Genomic DNA, 23,693 nt, shown 5'->3' with positions numbered 1-23,693 from the left:
GTAAAAAAAAACTTTTGTCATTCAAAGCACTTATTTTTAGACTAACTTCCACCCTGCATTTTTTTACCGCTAGCCAGTTACAAGAATTACTGTCTCCCTGGTAGACTTCCAATCCGATTGAACGTTCCTTTATTGCCACCCTCCCACTTGAGATGGATGTGAGCGAGTGTGGGAATGAGTGTGAGAAACTGAATATGAGAGTGAGTGTGGGAGTATCACAGCTTTAGAGTGAGAGAGTGTGAGTGATTGATAGTGAGACATTGAGTGTGAGAATCTGAGAGAGTGTGATAGAGAATGGGTGTGAAAGCGAGCAAGTGTATGAGAGTGATTGTGAGAGCAAGAGATTGAGTGAGTGACTCACACACTTTACCTCAGATCTATTCTCTCACACATAAGTGTGAGAGTAAGAATATCTCACTCACTTGTACTCACACTCAGGCACTCTCTCACTTTCCCTATCTCACTCACTCACATTCACAAGTGAGGGAGTGAATGAGTGTGAGAGTGAATGTAACTTGAGCCTGAGAGTCCCACACACACGTGACAGAGAATGTGAGTGTACAAGGAATACACGGTGAACATGTAAAACTTTGAGCAACAGAAACCACTAGAGGAACAAGGTGAGCCCAAAAAGGGGTGTGTGGATAGGATACAAAGTGTGTGGCTGCGAGAGAGTGCCTAAGTGTGAGAGCGAGTGAATGTGATTGAGTATGTGTGAGAGGGTGAGTGAATTATAAATTGGAAAGCTCAGGAAAAAAAATGGGGCTTTTAGTTAAAACATGGTTTGGTCTAGCATGGTACCTGATCTACTCGTCGATGTATTCGAAGGGCTCTGGGGGTTCCGGCTCCTGCTCCTCCTCCTCGATTTTTGGCCCGTGCGCCGAGACGGGTTCCACTAGCTCCTCCTCCTCCTCGCTGGTGTCTTTCATGATAATGATGCCACCTGTGTGCAGCTGAATGAGACAAGAAAGATTTGTTCAAAGATGGCCTGTCTTCCTAAATTCACGAAATGTTAAGAGGCAGGTAAAAACACTGATTGAGATCGTGCTTGGTGAAAACTTGTCAAAAAATAAAATGCATGGATGTCTTAAGTGTTTGTTTATGGTCTAATCTGAAAAAAAAAAAAGATTTACTTAAGGTTAATGTTCCGATTTCAAATTTCATCCTAACAAACCTGTGTGTATGAACTTAATACAAAAAACAGTGATAGAAAATTTAACAAAAATTTAACACAGGAACATTTAGAGTCTGAAGAACATTTTAAATCTCTGGTGTATTTTAACCGGGCATGTAAGCTCTCAGAAAATGAATTGATATCGTATTGGTATCGGTCAATACCAGGCAGAATCGGAGCCAAAATACACACTTGGAAAGAGCAACATTGTTAACAACTGTTATGGACTTTTCCTGCAAATGTTGGTCAATTTCTTTTGAATGATCACAGGGATATTTTGTGAGCTCTACACGTGCACAATGGTTCAGTCATGAATGAAAGCGACTTGGTGTGTTTATTAATCTTCTTGTGACTCAAACACAGAGCAGATCTCAGCCGGGTCTATAAAATTGTTCACTCTAACTGAATGACAAAACAAAGCCTTACAAGGAGCGCTGGCCAATCAAAAGAGGACTTCCTTTTTGCCGGAAGGTGCTGCATGCCAATTGGCTTTTGGCCGTTCGCACTAATCAACGGACGATGAAGAGCTCACCTGCTTGAAGGGTTGATAGCGGCAGGTGTCAGGCATGGTCAGGACCTTGAGCTGGGCTGGCATCACCCTGGCTGGGTTTTCCAGCAACTGGAAGTTGGGCTCCACTTCCTTCTTCTTTTCCTTCTCCTTTTCCTTCTCCTTCTCCTTTTCCTTTTCCTTCTCCTTTTCTTTTTCCTTCTCTTTTTCCTTCTCATCATCCTTCTCCTTTTCACCCTCCTGTACTTCCTGTTCAAATGCACACAAACCAGCACCATGATTTTGGTGAACATTTTAATTTTAGCCCATCGTAAATTGGGGAGGACCATTTGGTTCTCTGTCCACGTTATAATGTGAACAGAGAACCAAATGGAAGTAAACTTCATCATCTAAGTGGGTCCACTGGGCAGGCCTGTCTAAACATGTGTCCTTCAAAAAGCGCTTGTCGCAAATGGAATAGTACTCGGACTTAAACAAAAGTAATGAATGGCACTTACCACTTCCATCTTCTCTTCCTCCTTTTCTTTCTTTTCCTTCTCCTTCTTCTTTGCTTTGGCTGTAATGGAGAGAACGGCAGTGGAGACCTGACAGGGACAGACAATTTATATACGTGTTACTGCGACACGATACTGCTAATATGTCAAAGAAAGGAAAGAAGAAAAGACAAAAGTGTGCCCGCCCATGTCACCTTCTCTTTCTCTTTCTCCTTGGGAACCTCCAGAGCTGGCGGGTAAGCAAAGGTGGAAGGTTTACAGTTGGAGCGATACTGCACTTTGGGCATCTGAGGACCAAAATGTGGAGGGATAAAGTCACTGACAAAGAAATGGACAACTGACAGTTTGCTTCACTTAACGACTAATCTACAGCAAAGTCTCTGCGTTTAAGGATGAACATGAGTTTGGTCGATCTCATTTCATGTAATTAAAGGACAAACAATTTAGAACTTTTAAACTCCAATTCTTTAACTCTTTATAAGGCCTTATAAAGAGTTAAAGAATTGGAGTTTAAAAGTTGGCTAAATTTGAAAAATTAAAAGAAATAACTAAGATTTATAGATTTGCCTCCCTGTAATTGTGATTGTCAGATATTGTACAAATCTAAACATGGAATCCAAAATGTTTTTTTTTATATAAATTTTGACATTCTTTATTTGAACAGTGTGTGGGAATATCTAAAAAATATAGATATATTTTCTCTAATATTATTTAGTAATTAACTATTTAATGTAAAATGTTCTTTTGTACCAATAAACTATTTAAGTCATAAATATGGTGGCATTTCCTCTCAGAGAGAAAAACATTCTAGCTCGAACATAATAGATGCTCATTTTAATGATGGCATTTGTTGTTGAATTGTTAAGGTCAAGTATGCGTTTAGACTTAAAGCAGACCTGCAGCTTTGATTGATGTGACAGACAGAAACAACTCTCGCAAAGCACAACATCCCAGCTTGATGATGCTGATGCTTGCACGAGTTGTTCTGGTTCTGAAGTATTTACACTTGAACATGGCCGGCCGGTATAACTGACGGATCTCGAAATGAACAATTAAGTAAAAAGTCATCAGACTGATGCCGCCAAGAAAACAACAAATAAAATAATGGCAGTGACTGTGAACATGTCAATAGTGCTTTGCGATCGGTTGGTCCATACCTTGAGGTCCTTGTTAAGGCCAATGATGGCGGTGGGTGTAAAAGCTAAGGAGAGGAAGTGGGAGAGAGGGAACCAGAACCAGAACTGGGTGAAGACAAGTAGACCCACGACAGACGGCATGTGTGTGTGACCGGTCCTGGACTGAAGCGAGATGCTCATGTTACGTCCTCCTGCAAAACAGATACCACAAGTGCTTGGATGCAAAAGTTGCTGAGATTGGCAACAACAAATGAACTTATCAAGTTTGTTTTTAAAGTTTTTCTTTTTTAATTTAAAAAAAGACAAATTTTATCTTGTACATCCCAATGAATAGAATAACCATTAACATATTAAAAAACAGAACAATTGATTGTGTATCCTTCAAAATGTATCTAGCTGCTTGCCTTTTATCACATCATCAATAAACAAACAGAAGTGTGTCTCTCTGTATTACTTCCATTTAGAGCTCCTTAAACCGCATGTGGTGTGTTCAAAGAAAGAGAATACTAATGCAACCTTCTAAAAGATGACTTTGGTGACAGTTTTGAGGGAAGTGCCTATTGGACCTCGTTCTTTCCTTTTTCTAAATCAAGTTTCCAATTACTACAGAGCCCCTGAATTGAGGAGAAAATAACTTTTCACAGTTTGTACTTGAAGCATCCCAAATATGTTTTCGCAAACGGCTAAAATAAACCTGTCCAAAAGTTTCTGGGCTTCACTGTAGTTCCTAAAAGATTATGACAGGCTGTTGGCCAACCCCTTACAAATAAGACATGAACTATAAAAAGCAAGATATTAAACTCGGGGCAAGGTCTTTTTTGATCATTCAACATGACGACTATGGTTTGTACCATTCATCCAATACACACATTGGCTTAAAATGTTTCCTTTTCGAACGAAAAAAAAAAAAACTTTCAAAAATGAGTCCTATAGATTCACCATAACAAAAACAAACATTAGGTGTTGAAATTCTTCCCCGGAGACAGTACTTGATAAGGTAGGTTCTATTTGGAGAGCATGTCGACAGTTTGCAAACGCCCTCCTAATATCAGCGGGAAACAATAGGGAGGATTTGAAAAGGTTCAGAGACAAAGGACAGTGAAAGGAAGGACAGATAGGAGGGAACCAGGATAAATCAGTCATGTCCTGTCATAATGAAAATAAATGGTATTTCTAGGGAGTGGACGCTTCAAATGAAATCAGTCAAGACAATAGCAGGTAACTCAGTCATATCTGAGGTCATTCAGCTAAATGAGTCTTGGCAAAGCACTATGAATTCGTGTTGAAATGTTTCTGTTCTGCTAAATGTATGCTGGCCATGATCAGTCACATGAGCAGCAATGGTTACTGAAGGCACCCTTGAAAATGTGACAATAGGTTAAGAACACTTGATCAGTGCGTTTCTCACACAGGAGGTTATTCCAAGTACAGCAGGACCTCTAATACAAGAACTTAAGAGGTTACCCTATTTATACACTTTCCTATGAGAAAATATGATTTCAGTTAAAAAAAAAGGAGGGTCACATAACAGAATCTCAGAACAGATATAATCGGAGCAAATCGGTCCCATCAATCTACAGCCAACATACTTCAGTTTTCTTGGAAATCATCTAAATAGATTATGATTATTAGGGCATGCTGGAATAAGAGATAAAAGATTGACAAGGAAAACAGGGAAATGACGCTGTCATAAGACAAAGCAGAAGACAAACATTAAGATTGTAGATTGATCTTTTTTTTTCAGTCATCATGCCATGCCGAAGACTGCTCTGAATGTGCCGGTTTGAATTATAACTTGGCTGTTATCCATTGTCCATAACCAACCAGGAAGGCTAAGAGACATCACTATGTAGGAGAACTGTTAAAGCATTTAGGAGGGCTTACCGCAATGAGTTCATGTTCAAGAATCTGCCTTAGCACTTTTATTTTTTTTCAATGCTGGCACAAGGTTGTTCTGCTCCCGCCTTGCTTCCAAGGCTTTGTGTATACATGAGAAAATTGGTGTGTTCTGTGTCAGTGTGAGTGTGCAGCTGGGACCTCACACATGTAAAGCCATTTTGTGTGCTTGAGTCCACAAACAGCAGAGCAGGAACGCACACGCCAGAGACGATCAGACAAACATAATCACCAGCGGGACACCAACGGGCTATACGACCCAGAAAGTAGCAGAGCTGCGCTAAAACCTAGCCGCTAATGAACCTTAATGTGATGTCTTCCATAGTTACAGCACGTGGGTGGTCAGGGTTGGAGGCGTACTCTGGTCACCTGAAGGAACTCAAATTTAGCCAATCATACGAAACCACAGAGCAATTTTAAACTGCTTGTTTTACAGAGCGACTAAGGTTTTTATATCCAGAGAAGTTCAAACAAGGACAACGTGTTTATAAGTATGTTACACTGCACTGAAAGCCCCGGGGGCATTGATTCCAGGTTCAATTCCACTCAAAAAGTCATTCATTCCACATTAGGAGTGGATAAGATGGTGGCTCAATTATTCAAGGACAATTCGATTGAATGCCAAAATGTACAGACTTTTTGGATGTTCAAAAATTATGTTAAACAACTTCAACATAATAGTTACTGACCTGCATCAAGGATTCCCTGAGCCAGGATGGCACCAAATTTGGCCATAACATCATCGTGCTTATCGTTGATTACTTTTGAGTAAAGCTGTCTGAATTGATTCACCTGTAAAAAAAGAAGGAGGAAACTCTGAATACCTTAAGAAACATATTGTCTGCAACAAGAGACTGTGTAAACGTACATAGACCGCATCTTAAAATAAACAGACATGAATGCAATACTGCCGTAACATTTCACTGTTTTGAAAAATGGCTCTTACAAAAAACTGCATCGGACATTAGCTTTATAAAAAAAAAAAAAACTTAGGAGTCTCTGAAAAGGTGTCTGGCATTTCTTAACTGTCTGTGACAATATATTTGGTACTCCCAAAGCAAATGTGTGAAGTTCTGCTGGGAGGGGTTATTTTCCAGAGCAAAATAAAAAAATTTTCCCTCCATCTTCATGAGGTTGATGCTTAGAGCATTTAATCAACGGTCTACCTCTGCTAACACCCCGTTGTTTATTGAAATTAATATTCCTTTTCACATTAATATGAATTGTAGTCTTAACCTTCATTTTAAAAAAACTGTAAACAAACCTTAGGGCAGGTGACTTCTGTTTGCTGGATCATGATAAGTGCAGAGGCAATGAGAGCACCTTGTCTTACATAGTTGACTGGGTCATTGGTCATTGGCTCCAGCAGATTGATGGCTTCCTGAAGGAAGATCAGATGAAAAAATCTCAGCATGATCAACACCAAGTGTTGAGGAAAAAAAAAAGAGTTGCAAGTATGCGCCATCTATATTTGCCATTTCCGAATTGAAACAGTCGCACTACGACGACAACATGTGTCCAGGAAAAAGATTATTAACAGAGGAAACAAGACCATCCTAATGAATGAGATTAGTGACTTCATATCTGGTTGCCCAGGGCAACTGTGTAACAGTTAAAGCAAAGACCGCCTTGTAGTTCTCACTTTGTTGCTTATGGAGTGCTGAGCGATATGACATTTATGGAAAGATTAGAAGGAGCCGACCAATCTGTCAAGTGAAGACAAACAGGATGTTTTCAAAGTAAGAGGTCTCCTGAAAAATCAGGAGGCAAAGCCAACACCATTTGAGCACGTCATGCTCCTCATAATCATTAGGTCACAGGTTACCTTGAACAAAGGTTTCCTGCTCAATGCAGTTATTTATTTTCTTTTACAATAGACAACAACCCCCTCTCTTTTATCTACAGCCACAATGATGTAGCAAACAATTTCATTTGAACAGAACAAGGATTATAAATAAGAGTGAAATAATGTATTCTTTTAAATAGGTGACCTAGTTCTCTGGACACAAAACCATCACTCTCACGATAAAAGGCCAAATAAGCTTGGGCAGCAATGTGCGTACACAGTGCCAGTCCTATCCTAACAGGCGCTTTCGAAAATTGAAATGAAAACTACAGCGGCCTCAATTACAGTATACTAATATAATTAGCTCAGTGTACATGTCTCCCGTGTTTTTGTTTCAGCTATATCTAGTGTAGGATTTATTTTTCAATTTTTTTTATTGACATGCATTTCATGCGAGTTCTGATTTTAGTTCTCCCCCTAAAACAGTACCATATGAAAACAGTCCATGACCGGCCAGTAATAATGCAATAAAAGTAATTTGTTGCAAGTTTTTGCCTTGCCAAAAAAATCTGATCATTACTGGTTACATTACTGATACAAAAAGTAACCTGGATTTCAGTGGGAACTGAGCACTACCCTAAAAGGGTAGCAGTTCCATTGCTTCAAGGTGAATTTAATGCTCATTGTTAATGTGGAAAATACACCTGCTTTCTTTTAACAGGGTAACTCACCTTGTTCCCTGTTCCAGCACAACAGATGCCCAAAGCCATGGCAGCACCGCAACGAACATGAGGGTTGTAGCTTTCTGACAAAAGGGACACAACACTGGGACACTGCTCAGGAGTTCTGAAAGAGAGGTTTAAAAAATTAAAATGAATACAGATCCGGCTTTAGCATTCCAAACCATATGTAACGTGCTGAGCAGATCAATTTGAAAAAAAAAGTTAACATTTAAGTGAACCACACACAAAAAAGGAAAGAAAAAAAACCAACGAATAGTGGTGGTATTAAAAAAAAGCACAATCTGGCCCTGATATGAGCATTCTTCACAATGCGTGTTGAAAGCTTCACAGTGCGCAAAAGACGGACAGCATGTGGAAAGTCTGTCAGCCCAATTTGTTCAAAAGAATTTTTTTAAGGCATTGAACAAGTGAGTCATATGAACTCAAACCACTATAGCCAGACAGTAGATCTAGCTCTGTTAGGGAATGTCTGTTCAAGTCATCTTTCAAAAAGAAGGAATTTGTTTCTGTACACAAGCATGACAGGAAAAAAATGAAATACTGTGTTTGACATTAAGAATAACACAATGTGATGTTATTTGCTAATCCAGTAAGTACATTTTTTTAAATTTAAGAACTTAAAAAGGTAGAGCTGCAATGATGTTCTCTATTGTTTCAAAATGGTGACCTTGCACACTCTTGTAGCAGGACTGCCTGATTGTATGTTGTGTAAAGCAACGGGTAAAAAAACAAAGACTGTTAAGCTAGATATCTCATTACCTCCATAGGCAATAATTGAGCTGTTTATTTATGGATGTGGTAAATCCATGTATGTTATGGAAGGAATATAGACAGATGTACCAAACTTTCTGGACAAGTTACTACACAAGTGACGTAACCAGAATATCGTCTGTTATACACACATACATGTCCTTGTCTGTGTATATCCTTTAAATGGGTTTTCCAGGATTGGTTCTCAAGGGTAGGTGAGCTCAAACATACACGAGGATCAAACTTGATTCATTTGATGCTCCATGACAGCTCTAGATGTCCTTTCGATTTAATTTACAGAGATAAAATAATTCTATTCTGGTAGTCTGCTGACGTCTTACAAAAGCACCTGTGTTGCCCTCTGAATGTATCATTGGACTGTTTAATGAAGTACTAAATCATTGTGTGTGCATGCCTCAAATATATCCTGGAGTGGCAGTGCATGGTTTAATTAACCATGCAGTCTACATAAGCCTTTGAAAATAGTGTCATGAGGTAAAAAAAAAGTGGCAGGAAAACAGATGATCGATTTGTGGCAATTGCTCAATGATAATATCACACTTCCCAACTGTGACATGAAATAACCCAAATACAACCAGAATACACCTGGACAGCATTGTCATAAACATGACACAATACTGCCAAAATAACATTTAAAAAAATGTTTGGCATCAACTAAGCATGTTTAATGCAATTGATGTCAAAGAACAACTTGTTGGCATTGTTGACATTTCTTGCATTGTATAGCAGTTCAATTTTAAATGGACTGAATGTCATTAGCGATGAGTTAGAAAGTGCATAAATAATAGCAGAAATGGATAGATGTTATAACTACTTCAACACATAGTGTTTTTGTAAGTTCTAATGGAGAGTGGGTTTGAGGGTAGACACCAAACAATGGGGTTTGAAGAAAATGATCCCCAGGAAACACTGGCGCGTGGCCACCATGAAGACATTTATGTTATGCACACATTGTGACTCACCAAGACTAGGGTTGGGAGGGGAAGAAGGGGTGAGAGAGGGGAGAAAGAAGGAGCGACTACAAGCTCTTTAGAGGTTGGAGAGTGAGAAGGAAAGAGAAAGGCAGAAGCCACAACATCTGAAAGTTCTAAAGCTGTGATCATGGGAGGTGATGCATAGCCAGACATTTTGGATGCAAAATCAATCTCCCATCATGGACATGGAGAAAATTGTCTCATGTTCTCACTTGGGAGGGCTACAAATATAACGTTGCTCTTTTCCAGGTCTTTTTAGAGGGGCAACACAAGAGTTGAAACATCCAGAAGCAACTCATTGAAGAGAGGTAAGGAATCCTAAATGGTTCAGTCTTGTTTTATGTTTGAGAATTGTTTAGTGAGTGTAAAGTGACATTTGCAATGAATTGAAGACTTGGAGTAACTCAACTTATATAGGTACATAGTTTTATATTTTCCTACTTACAAACATTTTAAAATTCATAGCTTTAGATATAATCCTAATAATTGAAAATGTGCTTGCTTCGAATAAACATTTTGCAACTTTGACAAATTTGATAAACTACCTTAAACACTTTTTTTGGTAAATGGAAAAAAAACGTGTGAAATCATTAGTGTCATTGGTCTTCCACTAACGGCTCTCTTTACCCTTACAGGTAGGTGGAAAGAGTGGAAAGCCTAATCTGGCAGGGAAAACTAAGGAACATGAGGAATCCAGCTGTTGTCTTCATGTGGAAATACTACACGTGTATGGATTAACAATACGGGAGCTTTTCCACAATCATCCAGAGGTTGTCTGTATTTTTTCCTTTTCAAAAATAAAAGTTTGCCTGAAGGGATGTGGCATCCGGTGGTGCACTGCCCCTGAGCTCTTTTGGCCTACCTAACTGCCCTTCTCTGTGGCTACCAGTGACAATGCTGACCGAGCCTGCAAAACCACAGAGATCAGAGCCCGGACCCACAATAAGACCCGCTGGAACTTTTACTGCACTATGTCCCAGTCAGAGGTGGCTCCACTGGTACTTGGCGACCCGATATCAGAAAGCTCTGGGGTTCAGTTAAAGTGGGCTGCGCTGCTTATTATTTTGGTCATCATTCCTACGATTGGCGGAAACATTTTGGTCATCCTTGCTGTATCACTTGAGAGGAAACTGCAGAATGCCACCAACTATTTCCTGATGTCACTTGCTATGGCTGACTTATTGGTGGGACTCCTGGTGATGCCAATTGCCCTTGTCACTGTTCTTTACAGTAAGTTAAGCATGCAAACTCCTTTCTCACAAACGTCGCAAAATGGTAACAGTGAGATCATTCCTAAACAACACCTGACATGAATTGAATGGCATAATTTTTCAGAAATTACGTGATTTTCATTTTAACTCTAGGTATATTCTGAGTGTATTAAAGTTACCGTGCCTACAATCTGGCTCGTCGAGCTATCTTAGTTTTATTCCTCAAACTATTTAAAACCGGCAGGCCCTCTAAAAATATTGTATATTTTTGCTTCAAACTATAACTTTAACATTTCAAACCAAAATCATATGTGGTTAATGGAGTACAACAATTTCCAGTAGAGAGCTATCATTTTCATACAGAATGCCAAATGTATAATTTTAGGACAAAGTAATGTTCTTTATTTGAAAAAAAACTCCCAAAGCATTAGCTAGAAACGATATCATTTCCTTCCATTTTCAAAATCGCCGAGACTGTCCCAGGTAGCGACTTTCTTACAAAATAACATTGAAGTCTCAGCATTCAAGCTTTAGCCATAGTTCCATAGACACTACCTCAAAATGGACCAAATCAATTGAGTATCAACTGGGGGATAAGCAGTACACTAAAATGGATGGATGAATATACGTTTCAACACAAACAAATTTAATCACTTAGAATTCATTATATGTCGGAAAGACAACAATACGAACTATATATATAAACCAAATTCCTATTGAAAACTAAAGTTAAAAGTAACCAGTGGGTCCATATAAATACATCAATCTAAAAACTAAAAAAAGTGATACAAGTTTAAACTGCCAAGTGTATGCATGGAAATTCAAATAAACATCACTGCGAGCCTCCATGATTTTGAGATGAATGGCTTTTAGCTCCATCAACAGAGTATGAACACTCTTCCCAGCACTGTCATATAAACAAACTTTTGTTTTCATATTGAGTGCCACTTCTAATCCCATGCTGGGTCATAGACTGCAAGACTCAACCAGACCACATTTCTAAAACAGAAAGGAATAGTACTTATATGATAATGATCTGGTCCTATAAGGCAGATAGTTAAAGTGAATTGATCATTCTTTATTATTTCTGCAGATTCAGATTGGCCCCTACCAGATTTCATCTGCCCTATTTGGCTCTTCCTGGATGTACTCTTTTCAACTGCATCCATCATGCATCTGTGCGCCATCTCACTGGATCGCTACATTGCCATCAAGAAGCCGATCCAGCACAGCCAATTCAAATCCAGAGCAAAGGCAATGATCAAGATAGCACTGGTGTGGCTTATATCCATTTGTAAGCATATCACTTTACACTTTTCATGTACTACCTTGTAGATTTCCTTCAGCTGTCATCACGATTGCCATCATTAATTTCAAACACTGGCACAGTTTTGAAATACACTACTTGACAAGATCCATTGCAGACCTGGTTTATAGGCTCATAAACAAAAGCCGGATGGAATAAAAGCAGATCTAATATATACAGTTACATGGCATATAACAGCAGGAAGGGACAAGGTGTGCGTTAGGTAAACTGAAACAGCAAAAGGAAACAAAGAAAAATGAGTCAGACATCTTCGATGTTACCAACAATGTCTTCTATTTTAAGGATCGCCTATCTTATTGCGAGAGTTTTGTCTAACAACTAATAAAATTTTTGTTTCCCAGGTATAGCCATCCCAATTCCAATCAAGGGTCTCCATAAATACCAACCCAGGAACAACATGACATTCAACAGTAACCACACATGCCAACTTAAAACGGACACCTTCCGGGAATTCATCATGTTTGGATCCATGGCAGCATTTTTTGTTCCGCTGATCATAATGATGGTTATCTACCTTCTTACTGTCCAAGTGCTGCGCAAAAAGGTTTACTTGCTCAGGTCAAGGGTGATTCAGCGTATCAGTTGCCCCACAGTTTCCTCAGCTTTCCCAAAGGAGCAAAATGCCGGGACTACTAATCAAGTTGAACAATTTCACAGTCTGGACAAGATGCAACAAAACTCCACTGTAGGCACAGCGAACCCTCCCATCATTGAAATGCCCATCCGCAGATTGTCCACAATGGGAAAGAAGTCAATGCAGACTCTAAGCAATGAACAGCGTGCATCAAAGGTGCTTGGCATAGTCTTCCTCCTGTTTGTGGTCATGTGGTGCCCCTTCTTTATCACCAACGTCACCTCTGTACTGTGTACCACCTGTAATGCCAACATCATCTCCCGTCTGATGGAGATCTTTGTGTGGGTGGGCTATGTGTCATCGGGGATTAACCCACTGGTCTACACACTCTTCAACAAGACATTCAGGGAGGCCTTCACCCGCTACATTACTTGTAATTATAAGACCTGCACGAGTCATCACACAGACAGAAATCTAAAGGCCTCGATTGCAGATCGGACCTTTGCGAGAATTTCATTCAAATCTTCTGTGACCGAAAACTCAAAACTCTTCATGAAAAGGGGCATGAGGAATGGACTTGGGGCAGTCAGTTACCAAAATTCACTGAGAAGCCAGACAGCTGTACAATCATCTGGCGGTGTTGTGTTAGACCCAATCCACTTAGTTGACAACTATGACGCCAAGCAAGAAGAACTTGTCAGCCGCCTATAAACCTACAGCAATCCAATCAACGTAAAAGCAAAACCTTTGATTTCTGAGAAAAAAAACAAGTGATTGTACAGCCATCCAATTTCAAAAAGTTGGATTGATTGGATTGTGGTTGACTGGCGCTTTGTAATGTAATGTACTTTCCTTGAAACTAGAACAGTCTACTGGAATTTATCCCACAACTGCACAATGCTTCACTGAAAACCCGCTGAATATCGCATTTTGTCAACTGATATCACAATATTTCTTTAAATCACATGCCATTAGAAAACAGGATACTGTTACTACGCATCTGGTCAGAAACAAGCAAATGTTTAAATCAGCCTAAACAGATCTTTGAATGAAAAAAAGACAACTTGAGATGAACACAAGGTATGAGATGTTATGGCGGGGTTTTAATAGCTCAATCAATGCCAATGCCGTAGAATGCTCAAGAGGAAAGCTGGCAGTAAATGTATGTTAAATATGCAAATCCATTTGACTCATTGTCCCCCTAATGCAGGGGCCCCAAACCAATTCTGAAAAGGGACGCAATTGGTCCTAGTCTTTTTTTCCACCGAACCAGTGTCAGCATTTTAACCAATGATGGGTCTTCTAAATCAACTGATGACACTTGCAAAAGGTGTCCGCTTGTTCGGTTTGAATGAAAACCTGCAACCCCTGCGGCTCTTTGAGGACCGGTTTGAGACTGCTGCCTTTATGTTTACATTCTGTCAGCTATGTCATTAGAAACTAACCTAGTAAGGACTACGTTCTTTAATAATTTACCTCTAAAGACATTTTGTACTGCCTCAAATGTATAAAATTACTATAAAGAAAGGAAACATCACTGAGAATCTAAAGATGCCAAATACTGAAAGTGTGTCCTCGCACAAAAACATTCATTTTCTTTGTTTATACTTAACGTTACACTCTTTCGCACAACCCCGGGAAGACCTTAAATGGGCTGTTTGCACAGAAACATTGCTGTAAGTATGGCTGTCTTTTCTCTACATTAAACTGTAATTTCTACTGCTTATCCTCACAAGATGTGCGGGGGTGCTGGAGTCTCTGCCAGTGATTGTGGGCTGGAAGCACGGTATATCTGAACCAGTTGTATTGCTATTGCTGGTGTCTTTTCTGGTACTGAAAAATTGCTTCACACTGCGTTTACATGACTTGAAAAAAGCAACAATCACAGAGCTGTACATCATTTACCATGTACTTGGCTGATGGAGCTTTGTGTAACGACATATTACAATGAAAACCAACTACCAACTCGTACAAACGCTTTTTAAGTTATTTTTTTAAGCCAGAAAATGACTACACTATACAAAACATGATATCACTATGTGATGTGCAGAGAACCCATAGTAAAATTTGTAATCTTTTCAATCTCTCTCTCTCTCTATATATATATATATATATGTGTAGGTGACTGAATTTCTAAAAGGAAATTAAAGTTGGAAAAAAAATTGAAAAAAGTTGTCATATGATTACTGACACGCATACAGGTTTAAACCTTATTTTAGATGGATGAGTTGAGTTTTCATGAACCCCATGGATACAAATGCACTTTGCTTTTCATATTCAAACATTAATTACTGACTTCCAACATAGCCTTAACTCTTTAAATTGTACAATTACTTCCAGATGAAATGCCTTTTTTTAACAATCACCATATCAACATCATAAGTAAAGAATCACACAAAACATCAATGACAAGCTATTGTGGTTCTTACCTGAACAAAATGAAACCAATGGACTCGACAGCTGCCCTCCTGACGTCATCGTTTACATCACTCACCTTAAGATAAAAAGGCATTAGTTTTACTGATGCAAAAATACAGAAGCTCTTCAAACTCTGAAAAAGACACTCATGTTGTGACTAGCATGACAGGCCTCGTTCTATCAATACTGGTAAGCAGATGGTGCCATCTACAGGAATAGTTCTTAATCCAACATTAATGTCATTATAACACCACCGTATTGGGGATATTGCTGAAAATTGCCATTACAAACTTTATAATTGTTGAAATATAGGAATCATGATGATAAAGTTATTTCACCACGGATTGAATGACACTTTTGTAACTCTGGCATTTACTCCACAGTTTAAAGGCTTGTGAAGCTGGTCAACCCAAAAAAAAACTTACTGCGACGTGAAGCAGACGTCGGATGGCCTTGTTGTTCCCAGACCCGCAGTAAGCCATGCCTACAGAGTACATCCCAGAGCGCCGCAGGATCGGGTCCTGAAAGTTCAAAAGGGACGGGCATTGTCTGAGAACGCAGCTAAACCATGATGCTTTTCACCCTATTGCTGACCAACACTCAGTTTTAGTACAGTTTCTCCCAGTGTTAGCTTCACCTTGTCTCTGCAAAGACTCTCAATGAGGGTATCGGCCTCCTCCATGCGTCCATACATGACCATAGCAATTCCCACCGCTAGGCCACGCAATATCTTCTCATGTTGGGTCTCCTGCGCATATCCCACCATGTCCTCAATAGCCTGAGCTGACTTGGAGCCCAACATGACGAGACCCAGGGCCAGGCCAGCGGCTTCCCCTGAAAGTATAAATCATGTATTACAACTTTTGGATTGTATTTTTCTTACATGGGAAGATGGAAATGCACATAAATAAATTGAAGATTTTATTACCTTGAATCTATAATCACAACATAATTATATTTCATGTGATAACAAAAAAAACGACTTGTATTGCTTCAACATACCAGTGACCGCATCATCTTGATACAGATTGGACTTAAGGAGGTCGTATACATCCTGTCTGGCGGTTCCCAAAGCAGCCAGACCGAGACCAAGAGCACCCCCGTGGCGAACAATCTGTTCAAACAGCAGTTGAAGTGCACTGTCAACCGGGCACGGAGCACATGTTACATATTCTGTAAGGTCAACCTACATCATTGCTGGCATTTTTGAGCTGACTGAGGAGGTAGTCAATGATGTCACCGCCATGATTGGCGTGAATTAGTCCAAGAGCGTACAGGCCTCCTCCCTCCTGGTAGGCAGAACCAGGAGAGGTGTCCTTTGGCAGGTACGTGGCCATTAACTGAAGAGCCTCTTTTTCGTGACCCTAGCAAAGAAATGAAAAAGGGAGTTGTAACAACAAGGGCACAATGAACATCAGTCAGTTTAACCAATTTGAAATAAATATCTTGCATAAAATCTATTTCTATTTTCCCATGGATTGCTGTAATGATTTACCTTGTGAATGACACCAAGGCTTGCTGTTGCTGTGAATTTTGCCCAGTTAGTGGCTCTCGCAAGCCATTCAAGGTTTTCTCTGGAGGAAGAAAAAAAGACAAAAAAATTCTTACAAATCTTGAAGATTTGTGTATACATGTTATAGAAGTACAATTTCTAACTTGCAATAAAATGCTTACCTGAGAAACTGGTCACTTGTGGTTCCAGTGTGCATAAAAGAGTTGGCTATGACGGTGGCCGTATGGCACACTGAATTTCGAACTGCATCCTGAAATGACATTTAAGATTTGAAATGACATAGCCTGAGAAACTGGTCACTTGTGGTTCCAGTGTGCATAAAAGAGTTGGCTATGACGGTGGCCGTATGGCACACTGAATTTCGAACTGCATCCTGAAATGACATTTAAGATTTGAAATGACATAGCTTTATAAGAAGACAGAGCTGAAAGAAAGAATATTTACTGTGTGTCAAATAAGGGTACATGATTATTGGTCTTTTTGTCCACATTCTCAGTTTTAGGGCAAACAAAATTGCTTCTGGAAAGTAAGCATTTGCTTGAACATTTAGCTCGGTTTCACACTAGTGACCTTTCAATTGCAAAATCTTTTCAAAAGCAATTGTATGTTATTTCATTTTCTTCATAGAGCCGTTAGGGGAAAGTGGATTATTCATTTATGTCCATTTACAGGTGTTCTCAACCTCAGTATTACCTTTGTGTTTTTGAGGATCATAAGATCGGTGTTGTTGTTTCGAATTAGAAACTGCAAGTGCAACTCAATGGCCATCTCTCCACTGAGGATTTTGATCATCTTGGCGTTCTGGTCTTTGGGCTCTTCCTTCTGTAATGACAAAAAGAGAGAAAAAAATATGATTTTTTTATGGCCAAATTGAAGATAAACACTAAAAGCTGCAGTATCATTTACCGGCTCAGTTTGCTTTCCTGCAGGAGAGCTCCCAGCTTTCTCATCCGTCTCCATTGCATCACTGGGGCGGAAAGGGAGGGTTAGCAATCACAGACACACACACACACACACACACAATAAATAAGCTAGCATCATGTTTTATTTAATGTGATTATTACTTGTCTTTTTCCGTGGTGGACACAGTGCCAGTGTTTGTAGATCCGGGAACTGATGGGATTGGTGTTCCAACCGTTCGGAGGTTTTGGATGACAGAGGAGAGGAACTGCTGGCTGGCGCTCTCATACAGATCAAAACAAATCTGGTAGGCCATCAGCAGATTGTCCTCCTTCACCAACTTTTCCAAGATGTCGCTGACAGCTTGAGGATCATCCAGGAATATCAGGCACTGCAGTGGGGAGGGGAAAAGAAAGGTGCACCAGATCGCTTCTGTAAAACTGTGCTTCTTGTTAAAGTCATTGACAAAGCCATAGAGTTTTTGAAAAGAAGCTCAGTGACTGTTACCTGACAAACATTGATGAAATCAGGTTTCTCCAAATTCATATAGAGCTTAACCAGAACACGCAGAACCTCGTTGCGGAACTTCTTGTTCTGCATGAGGGACATGCACACCTTCAGACTGTAGGCGAGAAGCCCACTAACGTCGTTCTGCGCAAAAGGAAAGGGGGGAAAAAAACAAATACTATATGTAGCATAAACAATCACTCATAAAATGCAATGGGTGAACTAAAATCCACACCGATTCTAAGATGGTCTTCTCAAACATATCAAGGCGGCGGGTTTCCAAGGCAATTCCAATGGCCTGCTTGAACTTGTGGTCGTTTAGGCACCGCAGGAACATCTTGTTGACAATGCCCTCAAGGCGGGGGTCAATACTTTTCCTCTCCTCCTCCTCTGGCAGCTCAGCATTTTCCACACGCAACTTGGTGTAATGATCAATGCATTTAGCTAGTAGGAGACAACAGCAAATCATGAGTGGCGTCAATGTCCCCCAATACTGTGATCGTTCAAACTTTCTCCTTTCCTCACTCACCAATGATGGTTTCCACATATTCAGTGTCATCCGTGACGTTGAAAAGATCCCCGGCACCAAGGGCGTAGTTGAGAGATTCCTCAAAAGCTCCAAGATGATAGAAGACCTTAGAGGCCACCAGAGCGGCAAATTCTCGGTTCCGGAATGTCTCATCTTCGTACAAGACCTCGCTAGGTGCATGAGGAAAAACATGAGAATGTTTATACTCAGTATCATTGGCCAATACAACAATTTTAGAGTTTAGGACAGTATCAGTGAGCATTTGATGCTAATATAAACAAAGTAATTTCTCATTTGCTGCTTACATTATATTTTGCATTATTTTTACTGGCTTAAAAATATGGGCATCAGATCAGTACCGGTAAAAAATATTTTGACAAAAATCGGAGTGAATTGGAAGTCAAAAAGTTAGTATCAGGACATCCGTAATTGAATGAATAAGATCTCACTTACATTTTGTCAACAGATCCTGAGATTTCTGCCCAGAAGTCATTGACGAGGTAGTCAAGCTTCTGCAATGCAAAAACCTGCCAAAACAATTCAAACAGTTCATAACAAAGGCTGTTTATTTGGTGTCAGTATAAGCTGGCCTGCGTTTAGTCTCCTACCTTAAGCTGTGGTTCCTCCTCATCGAGGAGGGAAATAATTCCAGCTGGAGAGAAAATACAGTATATTTAACTCCAAACTTGTAGATCAACATTAAAGATCAGTTTTTTTCTTAAGATCATTTGGGCGAAATGCTAAGTGACAACATACAGATCTATGTGACTCAGCTAAATCAATGGCTGCTAGCTAAACTTGATATCTGCAAAATGATATAGCTTTCACAACTTACCGGCAGATGTTATCATTTTAGGGCTGAATTCCCTCTGATCTTCTCGGTGAAGTGATTGATAATACAATTATTTTTGAATTTGGTAAAGATTTAGCGTAGTAAAACTATCCAGAGGTAAAACGGTGCTACTGGACGTGCCCGTTGCTAGTTCTTTTTGACAAAGCCGGAGGTCCCAACAAGGGGTCCTTCTTGTTTAGTTGTCTTCTTTGTGGCCTGACTAAAAACAAAATATAAAAGAAATGCATATGAAACAATTTCTTCGTTTACAACCAATCCACACTATTAAACATAGCTTTAACCTATTGCAATTTAAAGTCGACGGTCTAACGGTCAAAGAAGATGTATGGAAATGTATACTAAGTATCTTAAAATTCAGGCGTTTGCACGAACGCGCCAAGCGTGAACCGTTTACCTGTCCAAAAGAGCAGAAAGGGGCGTTGTTTATGTCAAGATTAGTCAATAATTTAATCAATAAATTTAGCCAAGTAAAAAATAATAATAACTGAAATATAATTCATCCCGCCCACAAATTAGGTGACTGATTAAAAAATGCATAAATTATGACATTACTAGATTATATAGATATGTCAACCACAAAACAACACCCTATATTTGGTCATACTTAAATCATAAAAATAATTGTGTCATTGTGATCATTTTATTATTCACGAATGGGATGTACAATCCATAAACCTAATAAATACAATGTTAGAACTAATTTATTTACTATTGTAGTAGTCAAAGTATAAATCCAAGGCACATTTAAAAAAAATGAGAGTAAACAAAAAAGAGAAACTCACAAGCTAAGCTTTAAAAAAATACAAAAACCTTGCCTGTGTATCTTTACACTAATATAAATGCCCTTTTCATACAGAAACAGGTTCAACCCAAATTTTCTAATGCATGAATTACAGTAGTTTGTTCAACTGGTTCAAAAAAAAAAAAACATTGTGCAAGAACTGATTGTACTTCATCATGTGTGCGTGTGTGCATGCAAAGCAGCACTAAACAACACAGTCTTTATCATATATTTTGTCTCATCAAGAATCAGGGAGAAACAAGAATTGACATCAATGACAACCTAAAGGCTTGACACAAGCTTCTTCTTCCCTTCAGATTACCACCACTAGTTGTCCACAGTGTAGAGGTCTTAGTCACATGATTTCAGGCGCCTTCTTTCATGGATTCCTCGTTAGGCCCTGCGGCAGACTTGGAACTGTTTTTCAATGGGATGTTCTCCTCAGTGCTTCCAGAGTCACCTACAAAAGTTCTGATTAGGTTGGCACACAATGCAAATCCTCTTTATGTTTATACAACTTTGTTGTTAGCTTATTTTGACATTCGTTTGTCACAAAGATGTAAATGTGTATTCTTATTTATTTAGTTTTGCTATGAAACTGGGAGATATTAAACAACAGCTTTTGTAGGTATTGATCTGCCGTATTTCTGGTATTTCTGGTATTTCTGGTCAACTATTTTGACAAGATCATTGATCACCTAATTTTCTAAAATGTTTTGTTTCTAATTCCGTTGTTTGTTTTTAACTGTTGTGATGATTTAATGTGACCTTTGTGTATTATTTTGTGTTATGGAATTTTCATGGGAAACATTGCCCTTGAGCTGCATGCGGTTCCCGGTCAAAGTGAATCCGGCTGTGTTTTTTTTAAGTATAGTTTGACTATCTCAGCTTATCTCAATTTCTGAACCTGGATTTGAACCCAGGAACCCAGAGCTGTGAGCCCAACACGCTAACCACTCGCTCCAATGAGCCACATAGTTTGACTATAGACTGTGGCTATTTGTTTCATGTTTCTCTTTTTTTAATTCTCACTTAAAACACCTCAGGGCCCATTTAGAACAAATAAATTATTTGTCTAACTTGTTCACCACTCCCGCACTATACAAATTAATATTATCCAAACCGCTTTTTTTGTGCAACTCAACAATAAACAACAGATCTGTAACACCTGCATGACACAGTATGTTCATTGAACACACAAGAAAAGAATGTTGTCTTAAGTGGGTGTTGTCTGCTTTTCACCCATTGCTTTTTAAGCTAGAATAAATTTAGAAGTGAAAGTGAAGTAGAGATTGAAGGTATAAAGGTTGCAAAACAGATGGTGTGGGTGTGTGAGGGTTCAGATCGGTCAGTGCTGTCTGTCAATGACATCTTGTTGCTAACCTCTTTGCTTGCTGGTTGGAGGATTGCTGGCTGCTCGTCTGGTTTCTCCTCTATTAGACCTGAACAAACACTGGAAGGGCCAGAAAAGTGGGTCCCTGTCGTTCCTGGTAATATCTGGAAGGCAATAAAAGGGAATTTAAACACTTGGCAGCTTATCCTAAGTGCTTTAATATCCCATGAATGCACCTTTTGTTCTTGGACCTTTGAAGCCATCGTAGGAAGAAGTGGTAGTCTTGTGAATGTCATGCTCTGACCTACTTTCATCTATGTCTGCCGGGTGTTAGTGCTCATTAGAAAATTTATGGCTGATGGCCCTTACCTTTAATTACCATAACCTGTGGCATGTTTGAAAATCACTAAAACGAAGGAAAATGTGGATTGTTTTATTGTATCGGGAGGGGGTTAAAGCTACACTACATGATGTACATCAGGTTAAAGACCTTAGAGTTAAAAGCAAACATGTTAAAACCAGATAGTAGAGAGAGTTTGTACATTTTCTCCTTTCGCAATCTGGCTTGCCACACACTGTAGGAGTGGATAACCATTGGGAATATTGTTATGAATGAAGTATATAAATGATCTATGAAGTAACTCCATTTGTCTGAAGTCTTGCATCTGGTGAAAAAAATCTAAAAGATGTAATTAATTTTTCCTGTGAATTTTTGCTTTAGTATTTAGAGCCGAAAATGACACACAAATTCAGATTTGTGCCGTATTATATCTGTATTTAAAAATAAACACTTCTAGGCAATAAATCTACAAGAGTCCAATGAAAAAGTGATAGTAGTGCCTTACTATATGGCAATACTGGAGGCCTTGAGCAAAAATATCCCACAGGAAATGTATCTATTTATACTTTAGACAAACAGTATAATTATTCCATTCCAAGTTTGCCTTTTGAAGCAACAGTACTTATTCAGAGCACATCAATTGAAGCAAAATATACAATGTACTCCAAAAGTAAAGACTGATTCAATTCTTCTCATATTTTATAAACACAGCACTGCAAAAATCACAGGCCAATTTGGATGATTTTTGTTGAAGAAAGATGAAGTTAAGTGCTACTATAATACTTCAGGCTGTGGTTTTAGGAAGATCTAATTTTAGTGAAACTGTTGTTAAAGTCAAGGCGTGTGGGGGGAATCAATACGACCTACCAAGTTATTTAATGAGGCTGACTTAAGGAAGTGCGTCCACTATAGTACTATATTTATTGCCACGGGTCCTATGAATTGTGTTCGAAAATGTGTACAGACTTCATTTTTATTGCAGTTTGCTCCTGACGACAATAGACGTCCAATCCATTTGACTGGCAGGGAATGAGCATAGTATTACTTTTCACTGTCATTCAGACTGTGATTGGACGCCTCTCGCCGTCAATGGCAAACAAGACGTTCAATGGTTCACACCTGCAGTTAAGGAACAAGCAATGGCCCTGCCGACGTTCTTCTTGATGTCGAGGACGCTGCTCGGGGAACCAGGGACGAAGGAGCCCACCCAGATCGCGTCCGCTTGATGTCGAGAAAACACCTTGTGGAGGAGCATCTCCAAGCGGCGCACGCACAGGCGGTTTTCGTCGCCCTGCTCCCCCGCTGTCAAGCGGACTAATCCAACCAAAGCCGGCAGGGTTCCCTTAGTGCGGGCTCTGACGTCCTTGAGTACCTCTTTCAAGCACGCTTGATGGTTGAAGAAAGTCTGTCTGAAGAGGAAAACGATGGCAGGGCAGTCGATGCTTCTCCTCCGGCTGGAACTGCTCGTTCGCCGGTTGAGCGTCCTCCCGTCGGCATGAAGGTCGTCGGCCCGGGAGTTGGAATGGTGGCCGGGCTTGTCGTGGCACTGACCTCCCGTGTGGAGGGCGGAGAGGGGCCGCCGGTCACCGAACAAATCCCCCAAGAATTCAAGCAGCACGGCGGCGTCGCTCTCACTCGCGTCGTTGCTTTCGCCGGCATCGCTCACCAAATAAATGCGCTCTTTGCCTCCGATAGCGGTAAGCGTGTCCTCGAAGTCGCTCCCCTCCGCCATGGCTGCCTTCGTGGAGGCTTCACTTGCCAGAGACTTTTCAAAGCAGAAAATAGGCTGAATGCCAGCTCCATGCCAGGCTGGCAACCCGGTTCAATTTGGCAAAAACAGGCGATGCAGTAGGTGGGACTAACGACCAGACCACGGAACTAAATGTTTTTTCTATTGGCTACTTGTCTTAGTGGGCGTGGTCAAC

At 39.8% G+C, this 23,693-nt stretch overlaps 3 protein-coding genes across 3 annotated transcripts in view; 1 reads left to right on the top strand and 2 right to left on the bottom strand.

Annotated features, from left to right (window-relative positions):
• Positions 1 to 19,485, bottom strand: part of psmd1 (proteasome 26S subunit, non-ATPase 1) — a 19,634-nt gene extending 149 nt beyond the window's left edge. Inside the window, exons 1-24 of the mRNA XM_077717426.1 lie at positions 19,297 to 19,485; positions 19,070 to 19,113; positions 18,915 to 18,988; positions 18,462 to 18,631; positions 18,168 to 18,376; positions 17,933 to 18,076; positions 17,590 to 17,816; positions 17,432 to 17,492; positions 17,219 to 17,347; positions 16,687 to 16,775; positions 16,508 to 16,586; positions 16,203 to 16,376; positions 16,015 to 16,126; positions 15,650 to 15,846; positions 15,438 to 15,533; positions 15,024 to 15,088; positions 7,726 to 7,840; positions 6,473 to 6,589; positions 5,898 to 6,000; positions 3,334 to 3,503; positions 2,371 to 2,463; positions 2,180 to 2,266; positions 1,707 to 1,931; positions 802 to 953 (exon numbers count right to left, since the gene is read on the bottom strand). Of these exons, the coding sequence (XP_077573552.1) occupies positions 807 to 953; positions 1,707 to 1,931; positions 2,180 to 2,266; positions 2,371 to 2,463; positions 3,334 to 3,503; positions 5,898 to 6,000; positions 6,473 to 6,589; positions 7,726 to 7,840; positions 15,024 to 15,088; positions 15,438 to 15,533; positions 15,650 to 15,846; positions 16,015 to 16,126; positions 16,203 to 16,376; positions 16,508 to 16,586; positions 16,687 to 16,775; positions 17,219 to 17,347; positions 17,432 to 17,492; positions 17,590 to 17,816; positions 17,933 to 18,076; positions 18,168 to 18,376; positions 18,462 to 18,631; positions 18,915 to 18,988; positions 19,070 to 19,113; positions 19,297 to 19,312 (2,943 nt within the window). The 5' untranslated portion in view covers positions 19,313 to 19,485 and the 3' untranslated portion in view covers positions 802 to 806. The remainder of the gene's footprint in view (positions 1 to 801; positions 954 to 1,706; positions 1,932 to 2,179; positions 2,267 to 2,370; positions 2,464 to 3,333; positions 3,504 to 5,897; positions 6,001 to 6,472; positions 6,590 to 7,725; positions 7,841 to 15,023; positions 15,089 to 15,437; positions 15,534 to 15,649; positions 15,847 to 16,014; positions 16,127 to 16,202; positions 16,377 to 16,507; positions 16,587 to 16,686; positions 16,776 to 17,218; positions 17,348 to 17,431; positions 17,493 to 17,589; positions 17,817 to 17,932; positions 18,077 to 18,167; positions 18,377 to 18,461; positions 18,632 to 18,914; positions 18,989 to 19,069; positions 19,114 to 19,296) is intronic.
• On the top strand, positions 9,572 to 13,581 carry htr2b (5-hydroxytryptamine (serotonin) receptor 2B, G protein-coupled). The gene is made up of 4 exons (XM_077717279.1): positions 9,572 to 9,790; positions 10,118 to 10,712; positions 11,787 to 11,987; positions 12,362 to 13,581. Exons 2-4 carry the CDS (start codon positions 10,454 to 10,456, stop codon positions 13,303 to 13,305), a joined length of 1,404 nt encoding a protein of 467 aa, XP_077573405.1. The 5' UTR covers positions 9,572 to 9,790; positions 10,118 to 10,453; the 3' UTR covers positions 13,306 to 13,581.
• Positions 19,486 to 19,997: 512 nt separating the features above from the next.
• Positions 19,998 to 23,643, bottom strand: LOC144197256 (uncharacterized). The gene is made up of 3 exons (XM_077717931.1): positions 22,888 to 23,643; positions 21,479 to 21,592; positions 19,998 to 20,555 (listed from the first exon to the last, which is right to left on the bottom strand). The coding sequence occupies exons 1-3, from the start codon at positions 23,498 to 23,500 to the stop codon at positions 20,461 to 20,463; spliced, it is 822 nt and encodes a 273-aa protein (XP_077574057.1). The 5' UTR covers positions 23,501 to 23,643; the 3' UTR covers positions 19,998 to 20,460.
• Between the last annotated feature and the right edge of the window lie 50 nt (positions 23,644 to 23,693).

Source organism: Stigmatopora nigra, chromosome 5, assembly GCF_051989575.1.
Source record: "Stigmatopora nigra isolate UIUO_SnigA chromosome 5, RoL_Snig_1.1, whole genome shotgun sequence".
Classification (NCBI taxonomy): Eukaryota; Metazoa; Chordata; class Actinopteri; order Syngnathiformes; family Syngnathidae; genus Stigmatopora; species Stigmatopora nigra.
The sequence above is the reverse complement of the archived record's forward strand: the minus strand, read 5'-3'. Positions and strand labels throughout refer to the sequence as shown.

Bases quoted from the DNA above. Each gene is read 5' to 3' on its own strand.
- htr2b (XM_077717279.1), top strand. From the start codon at position 10,454: ATGTCCCAGTCAGAGGTGGCTCCACTGGTACTTGGCGACCCGATATCA. The intron at 10,713-11,786 runs GTAAGTTAAGCA...TTATTTCTGCAG, and splicing joins CCTTGTCACTGTTCTTTACA to ATTCAGATTGGCCCCTACCA. The intron at 11,988-12,361 runs GTAAGCATATCA...TTTGTTTCCCAG, and splicing joins GGTGTGGCTTATATCCATTT to GTATAGCCATCCCAATTCCA.
- LOC144197256 (XM_077717931.1), bottom strand. From the start codon at position 23,500: ATGGCGGAGGGGAGCGACTTCGAGGACACGCTTACCGCTATCGGAGGC. The intron at 21,593-22,887 runs GTGTGAACCATT...ATTGCCTTCCAG, and splicing joins TGCTTGTTCCTTAACTGCAG to ATATTACCAGGAACGACAGG. The intron at 20,556-21,478 runs GTTAGCAACAAG...GAACTTTTGTAG, and splicing joins TCCAACCAGCAAGCAAAGAG to GTGACTCTGGAAGCACTGAG.